The sequence below is a fragment of the Aythya marila genome, assembly GCF_965140915.1.
Source record: "Aythya marila genome assembly, chromosome: 16".
Taxonomy (NCBI): domain Eukaryota; kingdom Metazoa; phylum Chordata; class Aves; order Anseriformes; family Anatidae; genus Aythya; species Aythya marila.
In genome coordinates this window covers 2,924,166-2,951,665 of record NC_139057.1, presented here as the reverse complement: position 1 = coordinate 2,951,665, position 27,500 = coordinate 2,924,166, and the positions used below count along the sequence as shown (strand labels likewise).

Genomic DNA, 27,500 nt, shown 5'->3' with positions numbered 1-27,500 from the left:
ACATTTTGTAAGGCTAGATTTACAACAGCATTTTTGTAAAGGTGAGAATATACAGTATATACTGAAGACATTGACTCAGTCCTTGCAGTGTTGTATATTATCTATGGGAAATATAACAGCAGTTATAGTTCTATGACTGATTAGTGGAAGATGAAGCTTCTGCTTCTGTTGGTTTCTGACCTTCCTTAGGTGTTTCTGGCTTCATCTCTTTACCGATCTCCCTACTTTGACTCCGATCTTTCCGATCTTTTCCTCTTTCACGATCTTGATCTCTGTCTCGATCTCTTTCTTTCTCCCTGCTTCGATCCCGGTCTCGGTCTCTGTCACGATCGCTGTCTCTGCTTCTTGATCGTTCTCTGTCACGTCTCCTGTAGGTGTTGTCTCTGTGTCTCTCCCAGTCCCTGTCTCTGTTCCAGTTTCTGCCACGGTCTCTTTCCCAAGGTCTGCCATGTTCTCGATCCCTTCGTCTTTCCTCAAAGGGTCTGCTTTGTCGATTATCTGCTTGCTGAGGCTCTGGCTGATCTAAAACCTTGTCTTTATTTCCTCCTTCGTATCTCTCTCTCTGTCTCCCTTCAAATGTCTGGCCTCTAAATTCAAGATTTTTGCCTTCTCGGAAGTCAGATCCTGACCACTGTCCTTCTGACTCAGGCCCTTGCCCAGGAATACCAGAAAGAGGTGCAGACGGCCCAGCTTCCTCCCACATCTCCTTTCTGTGGCCTGGTGGATGACTGGGAAGGTCCAGGAGTGGTCTTGGGGTTGGCTTCATGTTTTGTGGCGACTGACCTTGGAAATGAAATCTGGAAGGGGGAGGTTCGTTTTGTTCTGGAAACATTGGAGGTGTGGCTCCTCTTGGTCCTCCAAACTGAAGCGGAGCTGGACCTCTCTGGTTGGCAAACCTGGGTGGTGGACTCCCTCCTCTCCGTTCTTCAAATGGCTGTGGCAAAAGTCCTCGTGGGCCGGGTATATGGTTTGGAGCCGGACCTCTTTGCCCTTCAAATTGATTTGGGTGAGGCCCTCTTGGTCCCCCAAAATGACTAGGGGCTGGACCTCTAGGCCCTCCGAACTGCGGACCTCCTCTCTGTCCTTTAAACTGAGCTGGTGGGGGTCGCCTTTGACCTCCAAAAGGAAAAGGCGAAGGTCCTCTGTTTCCCATGAACTGAGGTTGATCAGGGCCTTCAAACTGTCCCGGAGGCCTGATCATCTCGTTATATTGGGAATCTGAGAATTCCCTTTGTTCCATGTGAGGCTCCCTATGATCTTCAAACTGAGATGGTGACATTCCTCTTGGAACACCGTGATAAGACGGAGCAGGGCCCCTGTTATCACCAAACAGAGATGGTGGTCCATGCTGTGTAGAAAACAAGGAAGGAATGGGACCCTTTTGACTTCCAAATCTTCCAGGGGCAGATCCTCTTTGTCCATCGTTATTTGGAGAACCATGCTCTTCTGAGAACTGTGGCGCTGGGCCTCTAAAATTAGGTCCATGAGGTCCTCCGGGTGCGTTGAGCATCAGTGGTGCTGGAGGTCCTCCTTTCTGCCCAGACAAAGGAAACGGACCTCCAGCTCGGTTCTCCTCAAAGTGCTGTGGGAGAGGTCCACCCTCACCCTGAACTGGTGGAGATTCAGTTTGTTCTACAAATTGATGAGGCTGAGGGTTTCTCTGTTCTTCGTATTGCACCGCAGAAAGACCCCTGTCTGGTTCAAAGTGACCAGGTCCCTTTTCCTGAGAAGTAAACATTGGATTTGCCTCATTTGACCAGGATACTTTGTGCATATCTTGCAAAGACTGACCGTCATTAGATGTGGAGAAATTAGGCTGAAAAGACGTACTTGGAGGTGTCGGAAGCAGCACTTTACGTAAAGGCTTGGATGTAGAAGGTTCTGCAGAAACTGCTTGACTCACATTTTCCAAAGTAACTTGAACAGTATTTTCAAATTTGCTATTAGGTGCCTCTTCCTGCAGCACTGCAGGAGCCTTTTCACTGGAAACCCAATTATCACCACCGTAACTAAGCTGAGTAGCAGGAATTAAAGTTTTATCTTCCTTACCAAGTGAAGTCTGCAAAGTGTTTGGAAAACTCGCTTGAGGGTCACAGCTCTGGTTTAAAACTTGTTCTTGCTGATTGGAAGGTAAATCTACTTTTTGCGCAGCCTGTTGGTCCTGATGGAACAATTCAGTCTTTAGTAGGGAAGATTTTGGTGGAGGTGACATTAAAGCATCAGACACCGAGAAGTGAGCCATTGAAACACCAACAGCTGCTCGTTGTTGTCTGAGGGCTTCTTCTTGCTCCTCTATTTGTCGTTTCTGCTCTTCTATTTGTCTGTCTAATTCTTCTAACATTTTTTGCTGTTCCACCAAGGATGAAGGCACAAATAAATCTGGCACATACAAAGCAGGTGTTTCCACAGAAGTGTTTTTAGTGTCTGTATACATTTTGTTAGGTAAATCATCAACAGTAACTTTTGATTCCAAGATAGATTCCAAGATAGTTTTGTCTTCCGGATCATAGGCCTCAACCTCTAGTTCTGCTGTGTTACTGGGCTTCTCCACACTATACAGTTTTTTGCTTTCACCAGTCTGCATTTCAAAAGCTTTCTCTGGATCATATTCTTCTTTGGGATCGTATGGCCTGTCATCCTCCTCATCTTCTATAGCTTTGTCTTTTGACATCTGTCCGAACTGTTGTACAATGGGATCTAGCAAAGGAACAGCTGACACACCTCCATCCACAGCTGCTTGAGCTTCCTGATTTGAAGACTGGACAGTTTCAGTCTCCTTAGCAAGAGGTTCAAAAGTCTTCTTTTTACCAAAAAGTATCTGGAGGATGTGCTCAAGAGGTGTGGCAGTTTTTGAGGATGAAGAAGGTGTAGCAGTAGCACTTGTAGAAGCAGTAGTGGAAACTGGTGGCGTTACGGTACTTGTGGTTCCACTCTTAATTGAGGACAGTATTACTGAAGGTGTAACTGATGAGGTTTCTGGAACGGGAAGTGGGGGTGGAGGTGGAGGAAATCCAGGTGGTGTTGTACTTACAGCTGAATCTCCCGAATACAGTGTGTATTTCGGAGTTTTCTTTTCTTGTGAAGAAGCTGCTGGCCCCTTAGAGTACAGCGATGTTTCTGTTCCCTTTTGCACCTGAATTCGGCTGCGCTTTTCCTCTATTTTGACTGTATCCATGCTAGTAGCAAGACGCTTCCCTTTCTGACAGATAACCAATCCAAGAATTAAATTCGGACGTGAAGACTCCAGACCTGAAAGGAAACACAAAGATTGTATATGTAAAAAACTACTATATTTTATCTGTGTTTTCAATAGGAACTTATCATTTTATATAATGGCAGCTATGAGAGTCATAACAGTAACAGTTCTTCTAAATTTCACGCAGTGACATTAATTCATAAGCATATGTATCTATATTTATTTACTATTTATATAAATTTGTATACAGTAACTAAAAAATATTTTAATTCTTTCCCTTGATATTCTTTAATATTGCAGTAACAGGTATGATTACTGAAAGATGTCCTTGCAAATGTCTCTAATGTTCAAAAATTAAAGTTTTCCTATTTTTGTATTATTACTTTCTACTTATTGTTGTCCACTTCCCCCCCAATCAAATATTGCCTTTCAAAATACTTTGCAAATACCTTATATACACAGAGATACTGATAAGTGAGAAAACCTGGACAAGCAATCTAACTTTCTGTAGGGCTATGTTGGAATTGAAGAACCAGAAATAAAGAGAAAAAAACTAATGCTATTAAAACAAACAAACAAACAAACAAACAACAACAACAAAATACAAACACTTCACTTTCTGTTACAAAAAAAGCACAAGGCATTGTTAAACTTAATAATTACATTTCTGTTCTAATCTGTGCTAAAATACCGGACTGACATTTACACCATTCCATCAAGGTGACTTTTAACACTGTTGTAGAATTGAGTTTGATGCCACAGACCCTTCCCTAAGTAAGAAATGTGAGCAGAATTACTCCATTGTGAGAGGGCAGGGACGGCAAGATGTACAACAAAAGGAGGCAGGACAGGAACTAAACATGTAATTATCTTTGGTGAATCTAAGATTATTTGGAAAGGATCAAAAATCCTTGATTCACCCAATTAAAAACTCCTTTCAACCCATTGCCTAAAAGCAATCCTAGCAATTCTGATCACTATAGTTTACTACCCCAGATGAAATTACATTAATACATAACATCAGGGCATAGCTCAAAAGACAGCTTACTTGGGAAGACTGTGTACACTCTGAAGAGACTCAATAGTTAGGTATGATTCACTCTGAGTGACTGCTTTACATTTTTTCTTTATCAGCATGTGAGTAATGACTCCACATTTGGTCAGCATCGACCCGTGCAGAGTATCTCTCAAATCTGTGTTCACCCTAAAACTCCTCATAAGCATTCACTGTTCTTCTGTCATTAACGTATTGGTTATCTGCTCTTCTGCAGAGACCTGTGATTTATCCAACTAGTCACAACATGCATCTCAAACACTGAATAACTGAAACGAGCAGGTTTCAAAAATCTATTGGACTGTGTATCTAAAATTAACAGTAAAAAAAGATAAAAAAAACTGTTCTGAATCCCTGTAAGAGACAGAGATCATCGCTAATAAAAGGACAGCCTATGTTTGCTCAAGAATGCAAGTAGGGGAAGATCACTTAAATGCTTCCCTAGAGCAGGTTAAAAGCACAGCGGAAGACTGCAGACGTAGCCAATTCAATGGCAAACTCATATGTTACTGTCCAGAAAGGAATGTAGTTCATTTATTCAGGCTGGAAAATCTAGCCCACAGTTTAGGACTCTGTCTGCCTCCCTGTGCCAAGTGTTAACACTTACATGTTCTTGTTTTTTGGTTATGAAACAGGAATAATAGTTTTTGCCTACTTTTCAAGAACTGGGTAAATTAAAGACTACCAGGTGCTTACATTCAGCTTATAGAGACTACATGATGACTTGAGGTAGCAACAAGCCTGCCTTTTTAGCTGTAGCCTGAAAACAATGACGTAGACTGTGCACTGTTCAGGGATGGATAAGACAGGCTCAGAGTGTATGAGAAAAATCTTGTCCAAGAACACAAAGCAAGCGCCCTTTGCAATTTCATGCAGGAAAGAAGAGTATTTTCCTAGCATTACATTGCTTGTTGGTGGTGCTTTTTTGTTATTGTTTTTTAAGTTGCATGCCATTAACATGTGAAAACCTGGCCAGGCAGAACACACATCTGTTTATGAATATAAGCCCTGAGAATGCTTTATTGAGTTTAGTCCTAAACTTGTATTTGGGTAGTAGAGGACAGTCAGCTTGTCAGAAAGGTCAGCTCCTTACGTGTTTTAATGTGTAATTATTTTGCACTGTTTAGTATTTTGCAAACCATCCTTACAACAATGAAGTTTTGCCTTCATTGTAACCTGTAGCTCTTAAGCTCCTCAACCTGTTACTCTATATGAAAAAAGGTACTTATTTGGAAACTAAGCATATGCACCGCCTCCATCCTCAGATGAAGATGACTTCAAATTTTGTAATATAAAGGTGTTTCACGTCTGAATTCGTTCTCATTTCTTCTGTTTCCATGTTCAACGCACAAAGATGGAGCAAATTCAAGCCATACATTACTGCTGATAACTAACTAAAAATAGAAGGTTGTAATATATACCAACCTATACCACCTACTGTCTGCCACCTACGCAAAAGGAATTTGCCTACTCCCAGGCAAAACCAATGTTCTGAAGTCAGGGATTTGTCTGGAACTTGATCCAGGTAGCACAGAATATTTCAGACCCCGTGTACATGCATATTGCATGCACAGCGTAATACATACCATGAGATAACAACAACGTAGTGAAACCATAAACGTTACCTTTGTCTTCACAGATTTCTTGACTGCTCCGTGGGATAAGAGTCTCCTACGTGATATAAGGGACAGCACATGGCTTGTAGGGACCTAAAACTTGGTAGATTTATGGGTTGTTGAAAGTAGGGTCGGTATAATGTTCTGGTAATGTTTGCTTGTTTGTCTCAATATAGTGGCTGTTCTATGTACTCCATTTTATGGGTAAACAAATCCTCCTAACAGCAGATATTTATCTTGTTGGAAAGGCTATGTGAGTTTCAGACCATGTCACCTTGAGATGATTGACTTTGCAGTTTTTTCCTATACGCATACTTTTAAAATGTTTTTATAAAATTATATTTTTTTAATTATGCTTACATTAAACATTCAAAACCAATTGGACTCTGATTTACTCGTTTTGTAATTTTACCTAGCAGTTAACCTCCCCTAAATTTTGTGCTTACCTGGTCCCTCAAAGGGCAAGAGTTTGGAAGGAATTGGGTCCTTAGAACTCAGTGGGATCAGGTAGAGATCCTTGACATGTCTTTTGTTATTAGTTACAACACCAAAACGACCACGACTGCTAAAATAGGAGTAGAGAGAGATATAGACAAGTTCTTCTTCTTCTGTGGCAGGATGGAAACGAATCAAACACAATTTCTGAAATACAAAATCAAAGTGGAAAAATTCAACCTGTAACATATCAGCAAATAAAATCGTAAAAGTACTCAACTATTGTTTTCCAACACAATACTCAAGATTTAAGAAAATACTGTCATTCAATCGGTAATATTAAACCAGAATTAATTTTGTCATTTTCAGAAATACCAACTATTTACGTATCTCACATCAAGCTACACCTCTTTAGGTTCAGAATATTCAAATAATTATGAAAGAAATGGAAAATTCTTAGATTATGTTTGCATACTGTGCTTCATTTTTACTAAATCCATAAGGGTTTAAGTAGTAAAATTTATTACATACACTTACTAATAATTTCCTCGTCTTTTAAAATTGAATTTCTATCTTCAGTAACTGAATAAATAGATGGTTTATATTCAATCATTAAAAAACAATAGGTTGTATGAATGTTTAACTACTACACAGGGAAAAGATGATTGGCAGCTCAACAGGCAAACCAGTTTCTTCAATAAACCAAAAATTTCAATGGAATAAGTGGTAGCAGTAGTTTTCTAGGTATGATCAACATCAATATAAATTAGTAAAAAGGAAATTCTATTAAAAGCTGCTGTATGTTTCTTCCTGGTTTTCCAAAGGATTTTAAGTAAATACCTTAGAAAGTGAATATTTGAGTTTGCCAACATAATCCCAGACCATCTTCGGTGAGATCCTCCCACCAATATGAATCGTGTCTGGTAAATCCTAAACAAGAAGCATCACATGGTCGTATAAGAAAAGGAAAGAGAGGCTACAGTTTTGAACCAGCACAGATTGCCCCATCCCAGTAGCTTAGGCGATAATGCAGTACTATATTTTACTAAACTTGCACATATACATTCCTAATTTCAGATGGGCTATTTCCAAAATGCAAGGCGTTCATTATGGCATATTACTGGAAGGCTGGCAGTACACACAAAACAGAAAAAGCACTGCCTGACGAAGATAGCAGTGGAAGGTCAAATACTTTTGTATGCCTATCAGCCGATTATATTTGTTAGCTTTGCTTTTACAGGGAACCTGTTATATGTAGTATAGCTTTTATCTACACTTTCAATTTATCTGAAATTTTTGCACCCATATGAATTCTAGTTAGCTTCCTGTCATGATGACATGAAACCTATTTTAGCAAAAGCAACAAGAGAGCCACCAACCCTCCTAAGAAAAGACCTAAACCACACGCCTGAAACCCCCAGTCACAACAAATACACTTCTTCAGAGAAGTTAAATAACTGCTCAGTTGTTTCATCACAAGCTGTCATACTACCTAATTAGTTGAATGTACACCCTCCCAAAATATAAAAGCAGTTGCATCAAAGTTAATCAAAGGATGATATTTTTAATAAATGGCCAAACTTTTCTAATAGATCACATCAGTGATCCATCTGTTTGTGAGCAGAACAAGGCATCTATTTCAAAACACTTGCTCTAGAACTTCTCGTCAAAAACTGATCTTGAAATCAAGCTATTATTCTATGTTAGATACTAACATATATATAAACATATTAACAGACGTGAGAATTCTTCACAAATATGTGAGGAATTTTTTTGAAAAGGCTCTCTCTCCTTCCCCCCGCCTCGGGCTACTGTTCCTATTACTAACGGAGATTACTAAAGGGATGCAATTTTTTTTTTTTTTGTTACACTTCCAATATAACAACATACGCAGTGACCCCAGCCTTTCTAACAACAGGAACTGCAATATAATCTAAACGCATAAACGTGTCAGTGCTAACCTCACTAAAATAATCAAAGCACCCGGAGACAGGATATGCTTTAGTGACAAATTTGCCCACACTCTGCATATTAATAAATCCTTTCCAAATGGTGTTGAGGCGAGAGAGGAAGAGAGAAGTATCGCTGCCTTGAGGTGAGCGTGGCTCGGCAACACTGCAAAACAAATCCAAAAGAGAAACGTTATAGAGCACAGTAAGAATGCTTCCTTCTTCTTCTTTTCTTCCCACCTTTTATTGATCAATTACTTGCTTTTTTTTAAAATAAAGTAACAGAAGCCTTAGTAAGTGCTTTGTTAATGTTTTCCACTTTCATCCAATATAGGATGAAAGTCTGGAGCAGCTTTAAACCAACCCTCACAAACACTTAATATATTTGAATGCACGTGCAGATTTAAAGTCAAATATCTTGCAAGTTTTATTTCTTCAAATATCTTGCAAGTTTTAATTCTTCAACACATTGAAGAATTTTTACTGTCAATGTATAACGATGCTCAGAAAATTTTACCAACTAGAGAAGGTAAACAAGGAGATGATGAATTAATAATTTAAAGTTCAGGTAATCGGATTTAAAGTTGAACATGCCTTTTGATTATTGGTAGGGGAGGGTAAGAAGCAAAGGGGGACAAACAAACTGAACATAGCGAGACTAAAGATTCAGTGGCTTAGCTTACTATTAAATATACACACCTGATATTGGGTGACTGATGAACAGCTAAGTATCTTGGATCTGGTGAGGATGATGGTTTTGTCAATATTGATTTGGGGACAGTCATAACTGGTTTTGACATTTCCTGCTTTGTCTCCCCTGTTGAAACTTTATCAGATGCAGTACCAGAGCGCAGGGCTGTCGTCGTAGTACCAGAGGAGCCGCTCATTGCTGTTCTAGAGTCTCGGCCAGAAACTGTTACAGTTGTGACAACTGCACCAGTGCAAGAGGCAGGAAAAGTCGAAGGTTCTTCAGATGAAGAATCTGTGTTGTTATGGCCTTGGGTTGTAGGAATGTAAGTTCTTTCTAAGCTTGACTGGGAAACTGCTTCTGCTGCAGGTCCAACTTCGGTTTCCTCTGTGTTTTCAGAGGCTGCCTCTTTAGCAGGCTCCGCTGCTGCTGATGGTGCAGAACTTTCATATTTTGGCTGAACTTCTGGTTTAGATTTTGACTCTGCTTTTTTAGCAGAAGCCATTAATTTTATCTTCTTCGGTGGTAGTTCATCTTCAGATGCTGAAATCTGACCTACAAAATTAATTTTAAAGTGTTTTTGATTACTTTTTAACAATGAAAAGGTCTGAAGAGAAAAACAAGTAAGTAAGCAATGCTCTTAACAATTCTTTTACTTCAGAGAAAGTCAACACAGTAGATACCTGTACAGATTTTGCAGTTCAGGTCAAAAAGATGGGCTCGATGTTCATTTGTTGTATCCTTCAACACACTGCTAAAAACATCTAGAGAAGGAGCACTATTTACATTTTGTACAGTTCGGGTTGACTTCTGCTTCTCCTGGAAGTGAACAAACACAGAAAACATTCTGGTTGATTGCTAAATTCAATCATAAAAAAATACTTTTGAAACCGTTAATTCCAGTTCTTTAAAAAGATATTAAGGGCTGTGCAGAACTACTGCTCTGAGCAGCACTTATAAAAAGATAGAATTTTGAAATATTCTTCCCCTTTTGTCATTTGTTCAAGAATATCATGTCAAACAGAGTTCTCAAATAGTATTTGTCCTCATTTCATTTCATGTAATTCTGAAGTAGATACTATCACATTAACTGCTTCCTGAGAATATGGAATTGTAATACTGATTACATTTTTGGGGGGGAAAACAATTGGCTAAGATTTTGCTGTAAACTGAGACAAAGGTCTGAAAAACACGCATCATCTGATATTTTAGAAGCACATGCTTATATATATGCCTGATACTAGGCTGTTGCATTCCTTCAAACCAAAAGGAAAATGCTCATAGCACACCTACTAGGTGATATTCTTTCAGCTCATTGAAACAACCTGCATTTCTGATACAAAATTTGAGGCTCTAGTTAGCATTTATCTCCCTTGGCACCTCCACGCTAAAGCAATAGCTAATACTTAGAATCAGACACCGGGGGAGAATCTTCCATATTTACATCTGGCACTTGTTCCCGTTTTACAGCTGCTTTCTTGATCTCGTGTGATTTGGTTCTTGACTCTAACATCTGAGAGAAACAAAAACACTTTAGTAAGAAGTCTGCATACTGATGTTATAATTTTATTTTGTATTTTCTTATCAGTTGGCTAGTGGAAGAGAAAAAGCTTACGTTATTCATATTTCATTAGGAAGAAAACCATATATTAATTATGGGTGGTAAGGGCTGGTGAAGTTACTGTTAGTTCATATCTAAGGACACACTGGAGAATTGTATTGCTTACCGCTTTGGCTGGTTTCTCTTTCCATACAGACAGTTCTTTAGATGAAAGTTCTTCGGGTTTCATTCTCACTAGTTTTGACAGTGAGATTTCTTCACGAAGAACACGATGAAAAAGTCCCTAAAAAAAACAAACCACACTTTGTTGCCATGCTGAATAGCTTAAGCAACTAACATGATTTGCAGTGCTGAACTGTCAAAACCCTTTCAGGTTTCTTAATTCCCTATTAAAAATGCAAGTTAATCTTAAGAAAACTTAGAATGGTGCAGCAACCAGAAACTAATGATGAAATCATCATGAAGTATGAATTTTCCATATTACCATAAAATATACTATCAATTCTACTGAACAGGAATTTCGAGAGATGAACTGCCACTCCCGTTTCTTATCTATAGTAGATTTTTTTTTTTAAAATTACGTTGTCTAGTCACTATTTCCATCTGCACCAGCTTCTTTGTCCTTTAAAAGATAAATTATCATGTACACAAGTAGTATCCCATACAAACTACAGAACGTCACAGAAGAAAACATTTTTTTTTTTCTATGAATGCCATTCAATAAACAAATATTTCACTACAAAGGCCAATCTTAATAAATACACGCGATCCAACTGGACTTCCATTCCAACTGGATTATTTAATATTTGAATGGCTTTAAAACAATTTTTTGTAGCATAATTCATAAGTCTCTCTCTTGAAACTACACATTGAGGATAGATTTTGATGTATTATTTAAAAAACAGAATATATTTCAGTACGTTTACTGTATAAGTAAATTCCAAACCTGATTTTTTGGGTCCTTGAGATTGAACATGATGCTACGGTATTTACTCTTGTATCGGTTGTCCGTAACTTGAAACAAATTAAACATCTCCTTTTCAATATTGAGTGCTACTTTCCCTACTTCACTCTCTGTCATGACCAGATCATCACTATCATTGACTCTGTTAAAAACAAGAAAGGGTATGCGCATTTACGTTAGGCACGAATTCTTCAGGCAGCATTCATAAAAACTAAATTTTCAGAGGAAGGAGTTAACCACGCTTTTATTCACTCAGTGAGGACTTCCTTAAAACACATTTCAAAGCCAAAGTCTATCTCAGGACCTCAAAATGTCAACTATGGCAACCTTTTGCTACTGTCTACAGAAGACCACGGAAGACAGCCTTAAGGAACTCAAGTCAGGTCAGTCCTTACAAATACTCCTACTCATGACACTGTAATTAGTTTTTTGTTGTTGTTTTTTTGTCAGGAGCTACTGAGGGAGCTAAAACACTTCAGTTTTAATCTTAGACCCTCCACTGTGAACAGCATTTCTACTTCAGAGACACTACCAGAGCACAGTGGCCTAAGCCTTGACAGCTGACAAGAGCTTTAATATTTGTGGGACAATGTTTCAGCTTTTTTTTAAAAAAAAAAAAAAAAAAAAAAATGAAATACAGTTGCTAACTTTGGGAGAAGAAGGAACCTCTGCCTCAGCAAGCCCTACACTATGCTTCGTACAACCCCTACATCTCCAAACACCACCATTGCCAGATATCAGCTTCAGGTCACCTGCATTATAAACATTTCTATGTTGTGATTTAATTCTTCAACTGTCATTGTCTCTCACTACAAATGGGATAGTGACGTTTTTTTAAAGGCTTTTTCACATGCCCAATTATTTGACATCAGATTTTTTATTTTTAATAAAGCTCTAATGCTAAAAATACTTGTAGTAATTTCTAGCACAAATTAAATCCCTTAGTATCACTTAGCAAGAAAGAAACAAAGCTCTGCAGGCTAACCCTTTGCTTCTAGTTGTAGCTTCCTATATAAAATAAGTGCTTTGAATTCCCACCCACCTCTTCCATAAAATTTCTTTTAGGGACTGACGAATATTTTGTCGAATCTGTGAGTTGGGCTGCGACTGGATAGGGCTAGCTTGTGTTTTTGCTTGACTACTTCCAGATGCAGTAGAAACGGAAGACAGCGAAGGCCTTTTGAGTCCTCCAGCCAAACTGGATGCAGCTGGTTTTTTGGAAACTGGCGAGTCATGAGAAAAAGCTGCTTGTTTTGAAGGAACGCCGCCTGTTGAAGGCCATGGTTTCTTGGGAATTACACCTTTGAAACTCCCAGCAGGTTTCAGTGTCTGCTTCATTAGTGATGTGCTAGAATTGGAAGGGGACATCTTTGTTGGAAGATTTTTAGTGAGGGAAGATGCATGTTTCTCCACCATAGATGCTGAACCAATAGCTTTCTTTGATGCCCCTATAAACTCTGTCGCTTTATCTTTCTTTCTCTTCTCTTCCTTTTGAGCTGTTAAAACAAAGAAGAAAATGCAGTATTAAATACTTAACATTGTAACTTCCTGTTTATGAAGACCAGCTGTCAATCTATAAGGAAGTCTGTGAAATACCTCTGGAGAACTACCAAGTATATAATTTAAGCCATTCATTTTTAAAGCCTTTTTAAAAGCCTTTTTAAAAAATGTGTAAAAGTTGGCTTTTTTAAGAAGAAATTTGCCTTTGATCCTGCAGAGAGCACTTCTCAGAGACTGTCTGAAGAGTTTAAAAGAGTTGCATTTTGGTTGTAAAGGTTGAAAATCTTAGTCACAAGCTATGCAAGAAATTTGAAAAAAAAAAAGACACCACCTTCAAAGATTCCTGAGTTGGACTTCATGATTAAGCTTCAAAAAAAAAAAAAAACAAAAAAAAAAACAAAAAAAAAAAAAAACACATTTTCACAAAGTCTTTGAAAAAAAAAGCAACACAACCCATATCTCACATTTAAGCAGAAATCCTCACTCCAAACTTTCTACTTTAAGGAGCAAGCAAAGAGAGTCAAGTTAAACAACAAATCAATTGCTTAAAATTTTAAACGTACATTCAAGCCATTTGGTTGCTAGTATGAGTATCACACTGTCGCTATAAACTATCAGATCTTCTCATTTACTTCCCAGTTCAACTCTAGATTTAATACTATAATATTTAATAATTGAATATTAAAACCACTGCTCAAACTGCGGCTATTTAATTCCCACCAACTATTCCATTCACAATATCCAAAACTGCCATTTAATGTTTTTTCTAACATCAATATATTGACAATACACATAATGCACAAGAAAATTTACAAATTACAAGCGAAGGCTCCATATACTGAAGTTATAATTGCACAGGACTTTAAAAACAAGCATTTCTGTAGGTTGCATTTCACCTGTCCACATTGTGGCACTGACAGGAACAATTCAGCAAAACATAATAAGCCAAAACACATTCTCCAACCAGCAAACGCAATGTGCTCCACTTCAGTTTGCCAGAAGCATCGTTTACAGATCAGAGTTACCGTGGGCAGAGTTACCGTGACACATTCATTGTGACAGCGCAAAGGTTCCGAGGGAAACCAAGAAACAACTCCTGAGATGAAGTTGTTCTGATTAGGAAAGCTAAAGTTACTTCCCCAAAAGTCTTTTTTCTCCTCCTAAATCTGCATTTGACTACTGACCAGTTAGTGACTTCTTTATTTTTTAATTATTATCTGATGTTTTCAGCTAGCAAGGTTTTGTAATCAGAATTAGTCCCACAGCCCCGTCTGCAGAGAGCTATGTGCTTCCCGGGAAGGATGCAGAAATTTAACTTTGGTTAATTTCACCACAAACCGAACGGACCCTTTTGGTCTTCCATACCTGCTACAGTGAGAGCAGACATTATCAGGAAGGGTCTAACAACCGATTTCCCTCAGACTTGAGGGGGACAAAGGTAGGGAGCACCCTTCTGAAGCCCAGTTCAAGAAATCCTCTAACAGCATAAAGCTTGAATAGAAATACACCTCAGAAAGGGGAAGATTTGGATTACCTAAGAAACAATGCAACTACTCATTTCTGAGTGAAACAGCCTTCCCACCTTTGCCTGTCGTTAAATTCTGTTAGACGCTGAGCATTTGTAGTAGGCACCTCCAGCAGCACGCAAGCTTGTAACGAGCTGCACTACACTGCCTCTTACTGCCAGCATGTTTCACCACCAATACACAAGCTGGTGGTTAAGATGAACCATAAAACCGATGCTGTACCTGAATTTTCATAAGGCTAGGCAGAGAAGCGGGTGCTAAACGTTGCCTGGAATACAAAGTGAAGTGGAGGATGCGGAAGCACTAGCTATGTGGATCCACTGTGAGTGGATGCCTTGCCAAAGGTTTCTGAGTGAAAATTATCTGAAGTGTAAGATGAAACACACTACATTAAATCATTCCAAAGAGCGTGAAGATCTTACTATAGATTAAACTTCTTGTTCACCCACTGTTCCCGTACTTTTCCCTAGGGACTGGTCTCAAGTACTGACAAACTGAACACAAACCCAGGGGGATGTTGAGCTGGACTCACACTGACTTCTCTTCTGTTTCTATTATCTCCCAAAGCCTACCCCACAAACCTTACACTATCTGTCAGGAGGCATTGAGCTATCCCAGGAAGGAGAACAGGGATCAGAAACTATCAGTGACATTTTCAGTTTGGTCAAATGAGGCACCTGGAACTTAATACACTGAGGTAAAAAGCTGAACTACTTTGAATTAACAGTCTCGAAAAGCTAGAAGATGAATATCCAAAATATGCGCACGATAAGGTTGTGAGAATTTCTCTACTTCTGGTTCCTGGTTTATCTTCTGCCCAGACTTGTCTCTTCAGGCCGGTGGGACAGCGCACCTCTGTCTCACTACGGAGCGGCAGGACAGCACAGCTCAGGGTTCAAAATGACCACAGTACAATTCGGTCCTCGGTGCTATGATTTTAGTTCTTTTGGGTCGCAGCAGAAGTACAAAACATGAAATACTAAGCTTACATTCCATACTTATAGTTTGATCATCTGTTCAAATTAGTTAACAAGCACGCTGATAGAACTAAGAACAGCAGTTAAGATATTGTGTATATAAAAAATATATCCGTGCCCCAAACCTTCCTGTGTTTCAATGGCAATATCACAGTAAAACTATATACACATAAAATAAAGAAATAAATAAATGGCACTAGCACAAAGGTAGATTGAAGTTCCCAGGGTTGATAGGCAGCAGCATCAGTACAGGTTCAAGAAGAAAGATGCACAAGCATCCTTTATTCTGACAGTTCACGTCATGGCTATTTTGAAATGTTTCTACAGTAGAGCACATAACTCAATGCTTCGTTAGCCAACAGAAAATGTGCAGATATTACAGCCTCGTGGAAGTCTAACAGTCTCACAAACTAAAATACTACTTTATAATTACAACTGTCTACCTAACTACTTGATGGCAGGGATTCTGCGTGTAGTAAAAGATACCTACACTACATAGGCTATTCGGTGCTTCAGAACACCTGTGAAGTACTTTCTCAAATCTGCAGGACACCTCACTACATTTGAAGGATAGTGAAGTGGTGTGTGTGTTTTGACAAAGTATCGAAGGTACTTACATCCTACATATGTTAACAACCTTTGACAGAGGTACCTCATCTTAAACAAAAAAAAAAAAAAAAAAAAAAAAGAAAACACCCTCACATCCCATTTTGACTATGACAAAATGGATCGGCCCTGGCAGATTTTTTGGTTTACTGACAGGATTAGTGTTCTGCCAGACAATCCAGCTGCACCAACTCATGCTGTCCTTGCACAGGTCTTGTATCCAATGCACAGGAGGGCAGGAGCACACAGCAGAGCACAGGGGAAGTAGCATGACTGCCTCTTCTGGCAGCAGCTCACCAGTCCAACAACTCCTGAGATGAAGTTGTTCTGATTAGGAAGGCTAAAGTTACTTCCCCAAAAGTCTTTTTTCTCCTCCTAAATCTGCATTTGACTACTGACCAGTTAGTGACTTCTTTATTTTTTAATTATTATCTGATGTTTTCAGCTAGCAAGGTTTTGTAATCAGAATTAGTCCCACAGCCCCGTCTGCAGAGAGCTATGTGCTTCCCGGGAAGGATGCAGAAATTTAACTTTGGTTAATTTCACCACAAACCGAACGGACCCTTTTGGTCTTCCATACCTGCTACAGTGAGAGCAGACATTATCAGGAAGGGTCTAACAACCGATTTCCCTCAGACTTGAGGGGGACAAAGGTAGGGAGCACCCTTCTGAAGCCCAGTTCAAGAAATCCTCTAACAGCATAAAGCTTGAATAGAAATACACCTCAGAAAGGGGAAGATTTGGATTACCTAAGAAACAATGCAACTACTCATTTCTGAGTGAAACAGCCTTCCCACCTTTGCCTGTCGTTAAATTCTGTTAGACGCTGAGCATTTGTAGTAGGCACCTCCAGCAGCACGCAAGCTTGTAACGAGCTGCACTACACTGCCTCTTACTGCCAGCATGTTTCACCACCAATACACAAGCTGGTGGTTAAGATGAACCATAAAACCGATGCTGTACCTGAATTTTCATAAGGCTAGGCAGAGAAGCGGGTGCTAAACGTTGCCTGGAATACAAAGTGAAGTGGAGGATGCGGAAGCACTAGCTATGTGGATCCACTGTGAGTGGATGCCTTGCCAAAGGTTTCTGAGTGAAAATTATCTGAAGTGTAAGATGAAACACACTACATTAAATCATTCCAAAGAGCGTGAAGATCTTACTATAGATTAAACTTCTTGTTCACCCACTGTTCCCGTACTTTTCCCTAGGGACTGGTCTCAAGTACTGACAAACTGAACACAAACCCAGGGGGATGTTGAGCTGGACTCACACTGACTTCTCTTCTGTTTCTATTATCTCCCAAAGCCTACCCCACAAACCTTACACTATCTGTCAGGAGGCATTGAGCTATCCCAGGAAGGAGAACAGGGATCAGAAACTATCAGTGACATTTTCAGTTTGGTCAAATGAGGCACCTGGAACTTAATACACTGAGGTAAAAAGCTGAACTACTTTGAATTAACAGTCTCGAAAAGCTAGAAGATGAATATCCAAAATATGCGTACGATAAGGTTGTGAGAATTTCTCTACTTCTGGTTCCTGGTTTATCTTCTGCCCAGACTTGTCTCTTCAGGCCGGTGGGACAGCGCACCTCTGTCTCACTACGGAGCGGCAGGACAGCACAGCTCAGGGTTCAAAATGACCACAGTACAATTCGGTCCTCGGTGCTATGATTTTAGTTCTTTTGGGTCGCAGCAGAAGTACAAAACATGAAATACTAAGCTTACATTCCATACTTATAGTTTGATCATCTGTTCAAATTAGTTAACAAGCACGCTGATAGAACTAAGAACAGCAGTTAAGATATTGTGTATATAAAAAATATATCCGTGCCCCAAACCTTCCTGTGTTTCAATGGCAATATCACAGTAAAACTGTATACACATAAAATAAAGAAATAAATAAATGGCACTAGCACAAAGGTAGATTGAAGTTCCCAGGGTTGATAGGCAGCAGCATCAGTACAGGTTCAAGAAGAAAGATGCACAAGCATCCTTTATTCTGACAGTTCACGTCATGGCTATTTTGAAATGTTTCTACAGTAGAGCACATAACTCAATGCTTCGTTAGCCAACAGAAAATGTGCAGATATTACAGCCTCGTGGAAGTCTAACAGTCTCACAAACTAAAATACTACTTTATAATTACAACTGTCTACCTAACTACTTGATGGCAGGGATTCTGCGTGTAGTAAAAGATACCTACACTACATAGGCTATTCGGTGCTTCAGAACACCTGTGAAGTACTTTCTCAAATCTGCAGGACACCTCACTACATTTGAAGGATAGTGAAGTGGTGTGTGTGTTTTGACAAAGTATCGAAGGTACTTACATCCTACATATGTTAACAACCTTTGACAGAGGTACCTCATCTTAAACAAAAAAAAAAAAAAAAAAAAAAAGAAAACACCCTCACATCCCATTTTGACTATGACAAAATGGATCGGCCCTGGCAGATTTTTTGGTTTACTGACAGGATTAGTGTTCTGCCAGACAATCCAGCTGCACCAACTCATGCTGTCCTTGCACAGGTCTTGTATCCAATGCACAGGAGGGCAGGAGCACACAGCAGAGCACAGGGGAAGTAGCATGACTGCCTCTTCTGGCAGCAGCTCACCAGTCCAACAACTCCTGAGATGAAGTTGTTCTGATTAGGAAGGCTAAAGTTACTTCCCCAAAAGTCTTTTTTCTCCTCCTAAATCTGCATTTGACTACTGACCAGTTAGTGACTTCTTTATTTTTTAATTATTATCTGATGTTTTCAGCTAGCAAGGTTTTGTAATCAGAATTAGTCCCACAGCCCCGTCTGCAGAGAGCTATGTGCTTCCCGGGAAGGATGCAGAAATTTAACTTTGGTTAATTTCACCACAAACCGAACGGACCCTTTTGGTCTTCCATACCTGCTACAGTGAGAGCAGACATTATCAGGAAGGGTCTAACAACCGATTTCCCTCAGACTTGAGGGGGACAAAGGTAGGGAGCACCCTTCTGAAGCCCAGTTCAAGAAATCCTCTAACAGCATAAAGCTTGAATAGAAATACACCTCAGAAAGGGGAAGATTTGGATTACCTAAGAAACAATGCAACTACTCATTTCTGAGTGAAACAGCCTTCCCACCTTTGCCTGTCGTTAAATTCTGTTAGACGCTGAGCATTTGTAGTAGGCACCTCCAGCAGCACGCAAGCTTGTAACGAGCTGCACTACACTGCCTCTTACTGCCAGCATGTTTCACCACCAATACACAAGCTGGTGGTTAAGATGAACCATAAAACCGATGCTGTACCTGAATTTTCATAAGGCTAGGCAGAGAAGCGGGTGCTAAACGTTGCCTGGAATACAAAGTGAAGTGGAGGATGCGGAAGCACTAGCTATGTGGATCCACTGTGAGTGGATGCCTTGCCAAAGGTTTCTGAGTGAAAATTATCTGAAGTGTAAGATGAAACACACTACATTAAATCATTCCAAAGAGCGTGAAGATCTTACTATAGATTAAACTTCTTGTTCACCCACTGTTCCCGTACTTTTCCCTAGGGACTGGTCTCAAGTACTGACAAACTGAACACAAACCCAGGGGGATGTTGAGCTGGACTCACACTGACTTCTCTTCTGTTTCTAATATCTCCCAAAGCCTACCCCACAAACCTTACACTATCTGTCAGGAGGCATTGAGCTATCCCAGGAAGGAGAACAGGGATCAGAAACTATCAGTGACATTTTCAGTTTGGTCAAATGAGGCACCTGGAACTTAATACACTGAGGTAAAAAGCTGAACTACTTTGAATTAACAGTCTCGAAAAGCTAGAAGATGAATATCCAAAATATGCGTACGATAAGGTTGTGAGAATTTCTCTACTTCTGGTTCCTGGTTTATCTTCTGCCCAGACTTGTCTCTTCAGGCCGGTGGGACAGCGCGCCTCTGTCTCACTACGGAGCGGCAGGACAGCACAGCTCAGGGTTCAAAATGACCACAGTACAATTCGGTCCTCGGTGCTATGATTTTAGTTCTTTTGGGTCGCAGCAGAAGTACAAAACATGAAATACTAAGCTTACATTCCATACTTATAGTTTGATCATCTGTTCAAATTAGTTAACAAGCACGCTGATAGAACTAAGAACAGCAGTTAAGATATTGTGTATATAAAAAATATATCCGTGCCCCAAACCTTCCTGTGTTTCAATGGCAATATCACAGTAAAACTATATACACATAAAATAAAGAAATAAATAAATGGCACTAGCACAAAGGTAGATTGAAGTTCCCAGGGTTGATAGGCAGCAGCATCAGTACAGGTTCAAGAAGAAAGATGCACAAGCATCCTTTATTCTGACAGTTCACGTCATGGCTATTTTGAAATGTTTCTACAGTAGAGCACATAACTCAATGCTTCGTTAGCCAACAGAAAATGTGCAGATATTACAGCCTCGTGGAAGTCTAACAGTCTCACAAACTAAAATACTACTTTATAATTACAACTGTCTACCTAACTACTTGATGGCAGGGATTCTGCGTGTAGTAAAAGATACCTACACTACATAGGCTATTCGGTGCTTCAGAACACCTGTGAAGTACTTTCTCAAATCTGCAGGACACCTCACTACATTTGAAGGATAGTGAAGTGGTGTGTGTGTTTTGACAAAGTATCGAAGGTAATTACATCCTACATATGTTAACAACCTTTGACAGAGGTACCTCATCTTAAACAAAAAAAAAAAAAAAAAAAAAAAAAGAAAACACCCTCACATCCCATTTTGACTATGACAAAATGGATCGGCCCTGGCAGATTTTTTGGTTTACTGACAGGATTAGTGTTCTGCCAGACAATCCAGCTGCACCAACTCACGCTGTCCTTGCACAGGTCTTGTATCCAATGCACAGGAGGGCAGGAGCACACAGCAGAGCACAGGGGAAGTAGCATGACTGCCTCTTCTGGCAGCAGCTCACCAGTCCAACAACTCCTGAGATGAAGTTGTTCTGATTAGGAAGGCTAAAGTTACTTCCCCAAAAGTCTTTTTTCTCCTCCTAAATCTGCATTTGACTACTGACCAGTTAGTGACTTCTTTATTTTTTAATTATTATCTGATGTTTTCAGCTAGCAAGGTTTTGTAATCAGAATTAGTCCCACAGCCCCGTCTGCAGAGAGCTATGTGCTTCCCGGGAAGGATGCAGAAATTTAACTTTGGTTAATTTCACCACAAACCGAACGGACCCTTTTGGTCTTCCATACCTGCTACAGTGAGAGCAGACATTATCAGGAAGGGTCTAACAACCGATTTCCCTCAGACTTGAGGGGGACAAAGGTAGGGAGCACCCTTCTGAAGCCCAGTTCAAGAAATCCTCTAACAGCATAAAGCTTGAATAGAAATACACCTCAGAAAGGGGAAGATTTGGATTACCTAAGAAACAATGCAACTACTCATTTCTGAGTGAAACAGCCTTCCCACCTTTGCCTGTCGTTAAATTCTGTTAGACGCTGAGCATTTGTAGTAGGCACCTCCAGCAGCACGCAAGCTTGTAACGAGCTGCACTACACTGCCTCTTACTGCCAGCATGTTTCACCACCAATACACAAGCTGGTGGTTAAGATGAACCATAAAACCGATGCTGTACCTGAATTTTCATAAGGCTAGGCAGAGAAGCGGGTGCTAAACGTTGCCTGGAATACAAAGTGAAGTGGAGGATGCGGAAGCACTAGCTATGTGGATCCACTGTGAGTGGATGCCTTGCCAAAGGTTTCTGAGTGAAAATTATCTGAAGTGTAAGATGAAACACACTACATTAAATCATTCCAAAGAGCGTGAAGATCTTACTATAGATTAAACTTCTTGTTCACCCACTGTTCCCGTACTTTTCCCTAGGGACTGGTCTCAAGTACTGACAAACTGAACACAAACCCAGGGGGATGTTGAGCTGGACTCACACTGACTTCTCTTCTGTTTCTATTATCTCCCAAAGCCTACCCCACAAACCTTACACTATCTGTCAGGAGGCATTGAGCTATCCCAGGAAGGAGAACAGGGATCAGAAACTATCAGTGACATTTTCAGTTTGGTCAAATGAGGCACCTGGAACTTAATACACTGAGGTAAAAAGCTGAACTACTTTGAATTAACAGTCTCGAAAAGCTAGAAGATGAATATCCAAAATATGCGTACGATAAGGTTGTGAGAATTTCTCTACTTCTGGTTCCTGGTTTATCTTCTGCCCAGACTTGTCTCTTCAGGCCGGTGGGACAGCGCACCTCTGTCTCACTACGGAGCGGCAGGACAGCACAGCTCAGGGTTCAAAATGACCACAGTACAATTCGGTCCTCGGTGCTATGATTTTAGTTCTTTTGGGTCGCAGCAGAAGTACAAAACATGAAATACTAAGCTTACATTCCATACTTATAGTTTGATCATCTGTTCAAATTAGTTAACAAGCATGCTGATAGAACTAAGAACAGCAGTTAAGATATTGTGTATATAAAAAATATATCCGTGCCCCAAACCTTCCTGTGTTTCAATGGCAATATCACAGTAAAACTATATACACATAAAATAAAGAAATAAATAAATGGCACTAGCACAAAGGTAGATTGAAGTTCCCAGGGTTGATAGGCAGCAGCATCAGTACAGGTTCAAGAAGAAAGATGCACAAGCATCCTTTATTCTGACAGTTCACGTCATGGCTATTTTGAAATGTTTCTACAGTAGAGCACATAACTCAATGCTTCTTTAGCCAACAGAAAATGTGCAGATATTTCAGCCTCGTGGAAGTCTAACAGTCTCACAAACTAAAATACTACTTTATAATTACAACTGTCTACCTAACTACTTGATGGCAGGGATTCTGCGTGTAGTAAAAGATACCTACACTACATAGGCTATTCGGTGTTTCAGAACACCTGTGAAGTACTTTCTCAAATCTGCAGGACACCTCACTACATTTGAAGGATAGTGAAGTGGTGTGTGTGTTTTGACAAAGTATCGAAGGTACTTACATCCTACATATGTTAACAACCTTTGACAGAGGTACCTCATCTTAAAAAAAAAAAAAAAAAAAAAAAGAAAAAGAAAACACCCTCATATCTTTAAGTGATGCCTCCTAGAAGCACAAGATCAGGCAATTCCTAAATATCGCAAGTCAGGTAGGCGGGGCAGGAGGCCGGCGTGGCTGACCAGGAACATTCTAATGGAGATTAGGCGGAAACAGAGAGTGTTTCGCTACTGGAAGGAGGGCCAGGTGTCATGGAAAGAATACAGAGATGCTGTTCGTGTTTGTAGGGAGAAAGTTCGTGTGGCCAAAGCACACCTAGAGTTGAAGCTGGCTGTGTCTGTGAGAGAAAATAAAAAGGTTTTTTTTAGATATGTGAATGGAAAAAGGAGAACTAAAGAATACATAGGGCTGCTCCTTGATAGGGAAGGTCTCCTCACAGACAATGACATAGGCAAAGCAGAGACGCTTAACGCCTTCTTTGCCTCTGTCTTCAATGCCGATGATGGGCTTCGGGACCCAGGGTGCCCTGAGCTGGAGGGCTGGGACAGTGGGGATGACAAACTCCCAACCAACCCTGAACGTGTACGGGATTTGCTACTCCACCTGGATCCCTACAAGTCCATGGGTCCAGATGGGATTCGTCGCCGGGTGCTGAAAGAGCTGGCGGATGTCATCGCGGAACCTCTCTCAATTATTTTTCAACGATCCTGGGAATTTGGAGAGGTCCCGGTAGACTGGAAGCTGGCAAATGTTGTGCCGATTTTCAAGAAGGGTCAGAAAGAAGACCCTAGCAATTACAGGCCTGTCAGTCTCACGTCAGTGCCTGGTAAAATCATGGATATGATTTTCAATATTTTTATAAACGATCTGGATGTAGGAATAGAAGGTATTTTGAGCAAGTTTGCTGATGACACCAAACTTGGAGGAGTTGTGGACTCGAATGAGGGCGGAAAGGCCTTGCAGAGGGATCTGGACAGGTTGGAGAGCTGGGCGATCACCAACCACATGAAGTTCAATAAGAGCAAGTGCCAGGTCCTGCACCTGGGACGGGGAAACCCTGGCTGCATGTACAGACTGGGCGATGAGACGCTGGAGAGCAGCCTAGAAGAGAGGGATCTGGGGGTCGTGGTAGACAGCAAGTTGAATATGAGCCAGCAGTGTGCCCTGGCAGCCAGGAGGGCCAACCGTGTCCTGGGGTGCATCAAGCACGGCATCGCTAGTAGGTCAAGGGAGGTGATTGTCCCGCTCTACTCTGCGCTGGTGCGGCCTCACCTCGAGTACTGTGTGCAGTTCTGGGCACCACAGTATAAAAAGGACATGAAACTGTTGGAAAGTGTCCAGAGGAGGGCTACGAAGATGGTGAAAGGCCTGGAGGGGAAGACGTACGAGGAACGGCTGAGGTCACTGGGCCTGTTCAGCCTGGAGAAGAGGAGGCTGAGGGGAGACCTCATCACAGTCTACAACTTCCTCGTAAGGGGGTGTCGAGAGGCAGGAGACCTTTTCTCCATTAACGCCAGTGACAGGACCCGCAGGAACAGGGTTAAGCTGAGGCAGGGGAAATTTAGGCTTGACATCAGGAGGGGGTTCTTCACAGAGAGGGTGGTTGCACACTGGAACAGGCTCCCCAGGGAAGTGGTCACTGCACCGAGCCTGTCTGAATTTAAGAAGAGATTGGACTGTGCACTTAGTCACATGGTCTGAACTTTTGGGTAGACCTGTGCGGTGTCAAGAGTTGGACTTGATGATCCTTAAGGCTCCCTTCCAACTCAGGATATTCTATTCTATGATTCTATGATATCCCATTTTGACTATGACAAAATGGATCGGCCCTGGCAGATTTTTTGGTTTACTGACAGGATTAGTGTTCTGCCAGACAATCCAGCTGCACCAACTCACGCTGTCCTTGCACAGGTCTTGTATCCAATGCACAGGAGGGCAGGAGCACACAGCAGAGCACAGGGGAAGTAGCATGACTGCCTCTTCTGGCAGCAGCTCACCAGTCCATTGCCTCAGCTGCAAGGCGAGCATGCCCCCAGCTTGCACCATCTTCTGATGGGCGCTGTTTCTGGTGCGTGTTTGGAAAAGTTACCAGAAGTGAGTACTCTTTTCAGAGAGCAGTATACCAACATAGGAGGGTCCCCGCCGGCCCTTCAGCCCACCCTAGCGCTGAGGGGACCGAAGGCTCCCCCGGGGCAGCTCCAACCCCGCAAGGCCTACCGAAGAGCCGCCGCCAACCGCCCCTCAACCGCCGCCCTCCCGGCGCCTGCGGCCTGAGGGCGGCTTCGCCAACCGCCATGAGGCGGCGGCTCGGCCCCTCGCCGTCCTGCCGGGCACCATCGGGCTCCGAGCCCCGCAGGGACGGGTGCTGAGCCCTCCTTGCTGGTCCCGGCTTCGAGGGCTTTGCGTTTTGTTTCAGTTTAGGCTGTGGAGAAAGCGGCGGGGTGGGCGTGGAGAGCGCGGTCCGTGAGGGAACGGCGAGGGGAAGGCAGAGGAGTGCTGAGGGGAGGAAAGGCTGCAAATGTTTTAAGTTTATTGTTTGTTTTTTTTGCTTTTTTCCGCGTCAAGCCTCCCCATTCGATGCGAACGGTGCAGGAATGCATCGCCTAACACGAGTCGGAGAACGTCAAAGCCTTCGCTGAGGGAACCGCAGCCGCAGAGCAGGCGGCAGAGCTCAGCTGCTGAGCACGAAGCTCGCTCATTTCGGCGGCTGTGTGGCCTCAGCCGCTCCCGGTGCCTAAAAATAAAGCCAAAATAAAGCCAAAATAAAAATAAAATTATTAAAAAAAAAAAAAAAAAAGAAAGAAAGAAAAAAAAAGCCGTATGGGAGCTCAGCGGCCCCAGCTGGGGCTACACACACGGCCCCGGGGCTGCCTCAGCTGCCCACCCGCGCACCAGCCATCAGGAGGGGAAATCGTGGGAGAAAAAAGCCACGATGTTTTGAAATTAACACGTGTGTTTTGTTTCTTTGTCGCAGGATGCTCTCTCCTCCCTTTCTGCCTTTCTCTCCCCCCCCCCCCCCCCCCGAGGAGCACGTCTCCGCAGCACTGGAGGCAGGAGCCTGCTACACGCAGGTACGGTGGAGGTAAACGCCTTGGTAATGCACCTGTGTGTAAAAACTTTTCTGATGTAAACCGACTCAAAAGCCCCTTTCCGGTCTTCCGAAGTTGTCAATTGGTATTACTGCATCATGCCATGAAAATGAGCGAGGTGCATTTACGGTTCCTTAATGGTGAACAGATTCTCCAAACTAATCTGTGATAAAAAAGTGTTTCCTATAAGGAAAAAGAAAACTTTCACCCATCTATTTCACAACAATGAAAGGTCCGGGAATCTAGTATTTCCATAGCTCAAAGCCAAAATAAATTACTTAATTATTCATTTCTCCAGATCTTTTTGGTGTAAAATCTGAAAGTAACTCAAACAACAAAATCTTCCGAATAAATTAGGGCACGTGTTAGAACTGAGAGAAAAAATCACAAGAACAGACTTTCACATGTTTTTCAGAACACCTACAAGTAAGTATCAGTTGGGCGTGGTGGCATCGTGTAAAATATCTTTTGTTAAACAGATGGAAATGAAACTTGTGTGCCATCAGCCTCTTGTGGTGGCATGTTGAGAAGTAGCAAAGCTAGTTAGAAAATAATACACATGTACAGATTTAAGAAATGGACAACGTTTCACTGTAGATGTTTATTCTACTTATCGTAACAAAAACCTGTGAAGTCCCATATTTTAATGTACAGTGATATGTTTTGTCATATAAAATACAATTTACAGAAATTTCTATCAAGTAAACCTAAACAAACACACTTGCTTTTTGCATACTTTTATGTGTCTTTAAATTAGAAACATCTCATTAAGAAAAATCTTACGCCATAGTAGATGTTTGCATTTAATACCGCCTCTTTGCATTTTAACATTTTGTCTACAGGTTCAGAATACAGACGATCATTTCAACCAGCAAATCCTCGATGTATAAGGACTTGTAAGATGCACCAATGTGAACTGTAAAATCTGTAGTGAGATACATGACATACTTGCTACTTGTAATGTAGACTTCAAGATGCAAATGTTTATAGGAATCTAATTTTACATTTGCAAAACTATTTTATAAAAATATCAAAATACTTCTGCAGCTGTAATTTACATGGTCAAATTGTAAACCAGCAGGGTTTTCTTTATTTCATTCTTTAGAGTTACATACTTGAAGAATACATGAAAAGTAGCAGAGTAATGTATTTCACAGTGAAAAATTTCCCTCTTGAATCACATTAAGTATTACCAATCTTCTTTTCAAACTTAGTGCAGTTTTATACCTTTTTCAGTGGACAGTCTTATATACACTACCAGCATAAGCAGGGTCTGACAACAGTGACAATTTTTTTTTTTTTTTTTTTTTTTTTAGGAGAAAAACACTTTTAGACTGGAAAGTACAGGAAAATGGAGACA

At 41.0% G+C, this 27,500-nt stretch overlaps 1 protein-coding gene across 1 annotated transcript; it reads right to left on the bottom strand.

Annotated features, from left to right (window-relative positions):
- On the bottom strand, positions 1-25,750 carry LOC309884429 (death-inducer obliterator 1-like; the record flags this gene model as incomplete). The annotated part of the gene is made up of 12 exons (XM_082773383.1): positions 1-3,249; positions 6,313-6,508; positions 7,142-7,231; positions 8,263-8,416; positions 8,950-9,493; positions 9,622-9,785; positions 10,345-10,451; positions 10,666-10,782; positions 11,446-11,605; positions 12,506-12,959; positions 25,269-25,547; positions 25,660-25,750. The coding sequence occupies 12 exons, from the start codon at positions 25,748-25,750 to the stop codon at positions 131-133; spliced, it is 5,475 nt and encodes a 1,824-aa protein (XP_082629509.1). The 3' UTR covers positions 1-130.
- Between the last annotated feature and the right edge of the window lie 1,750 nt (positions 25,751-27,500).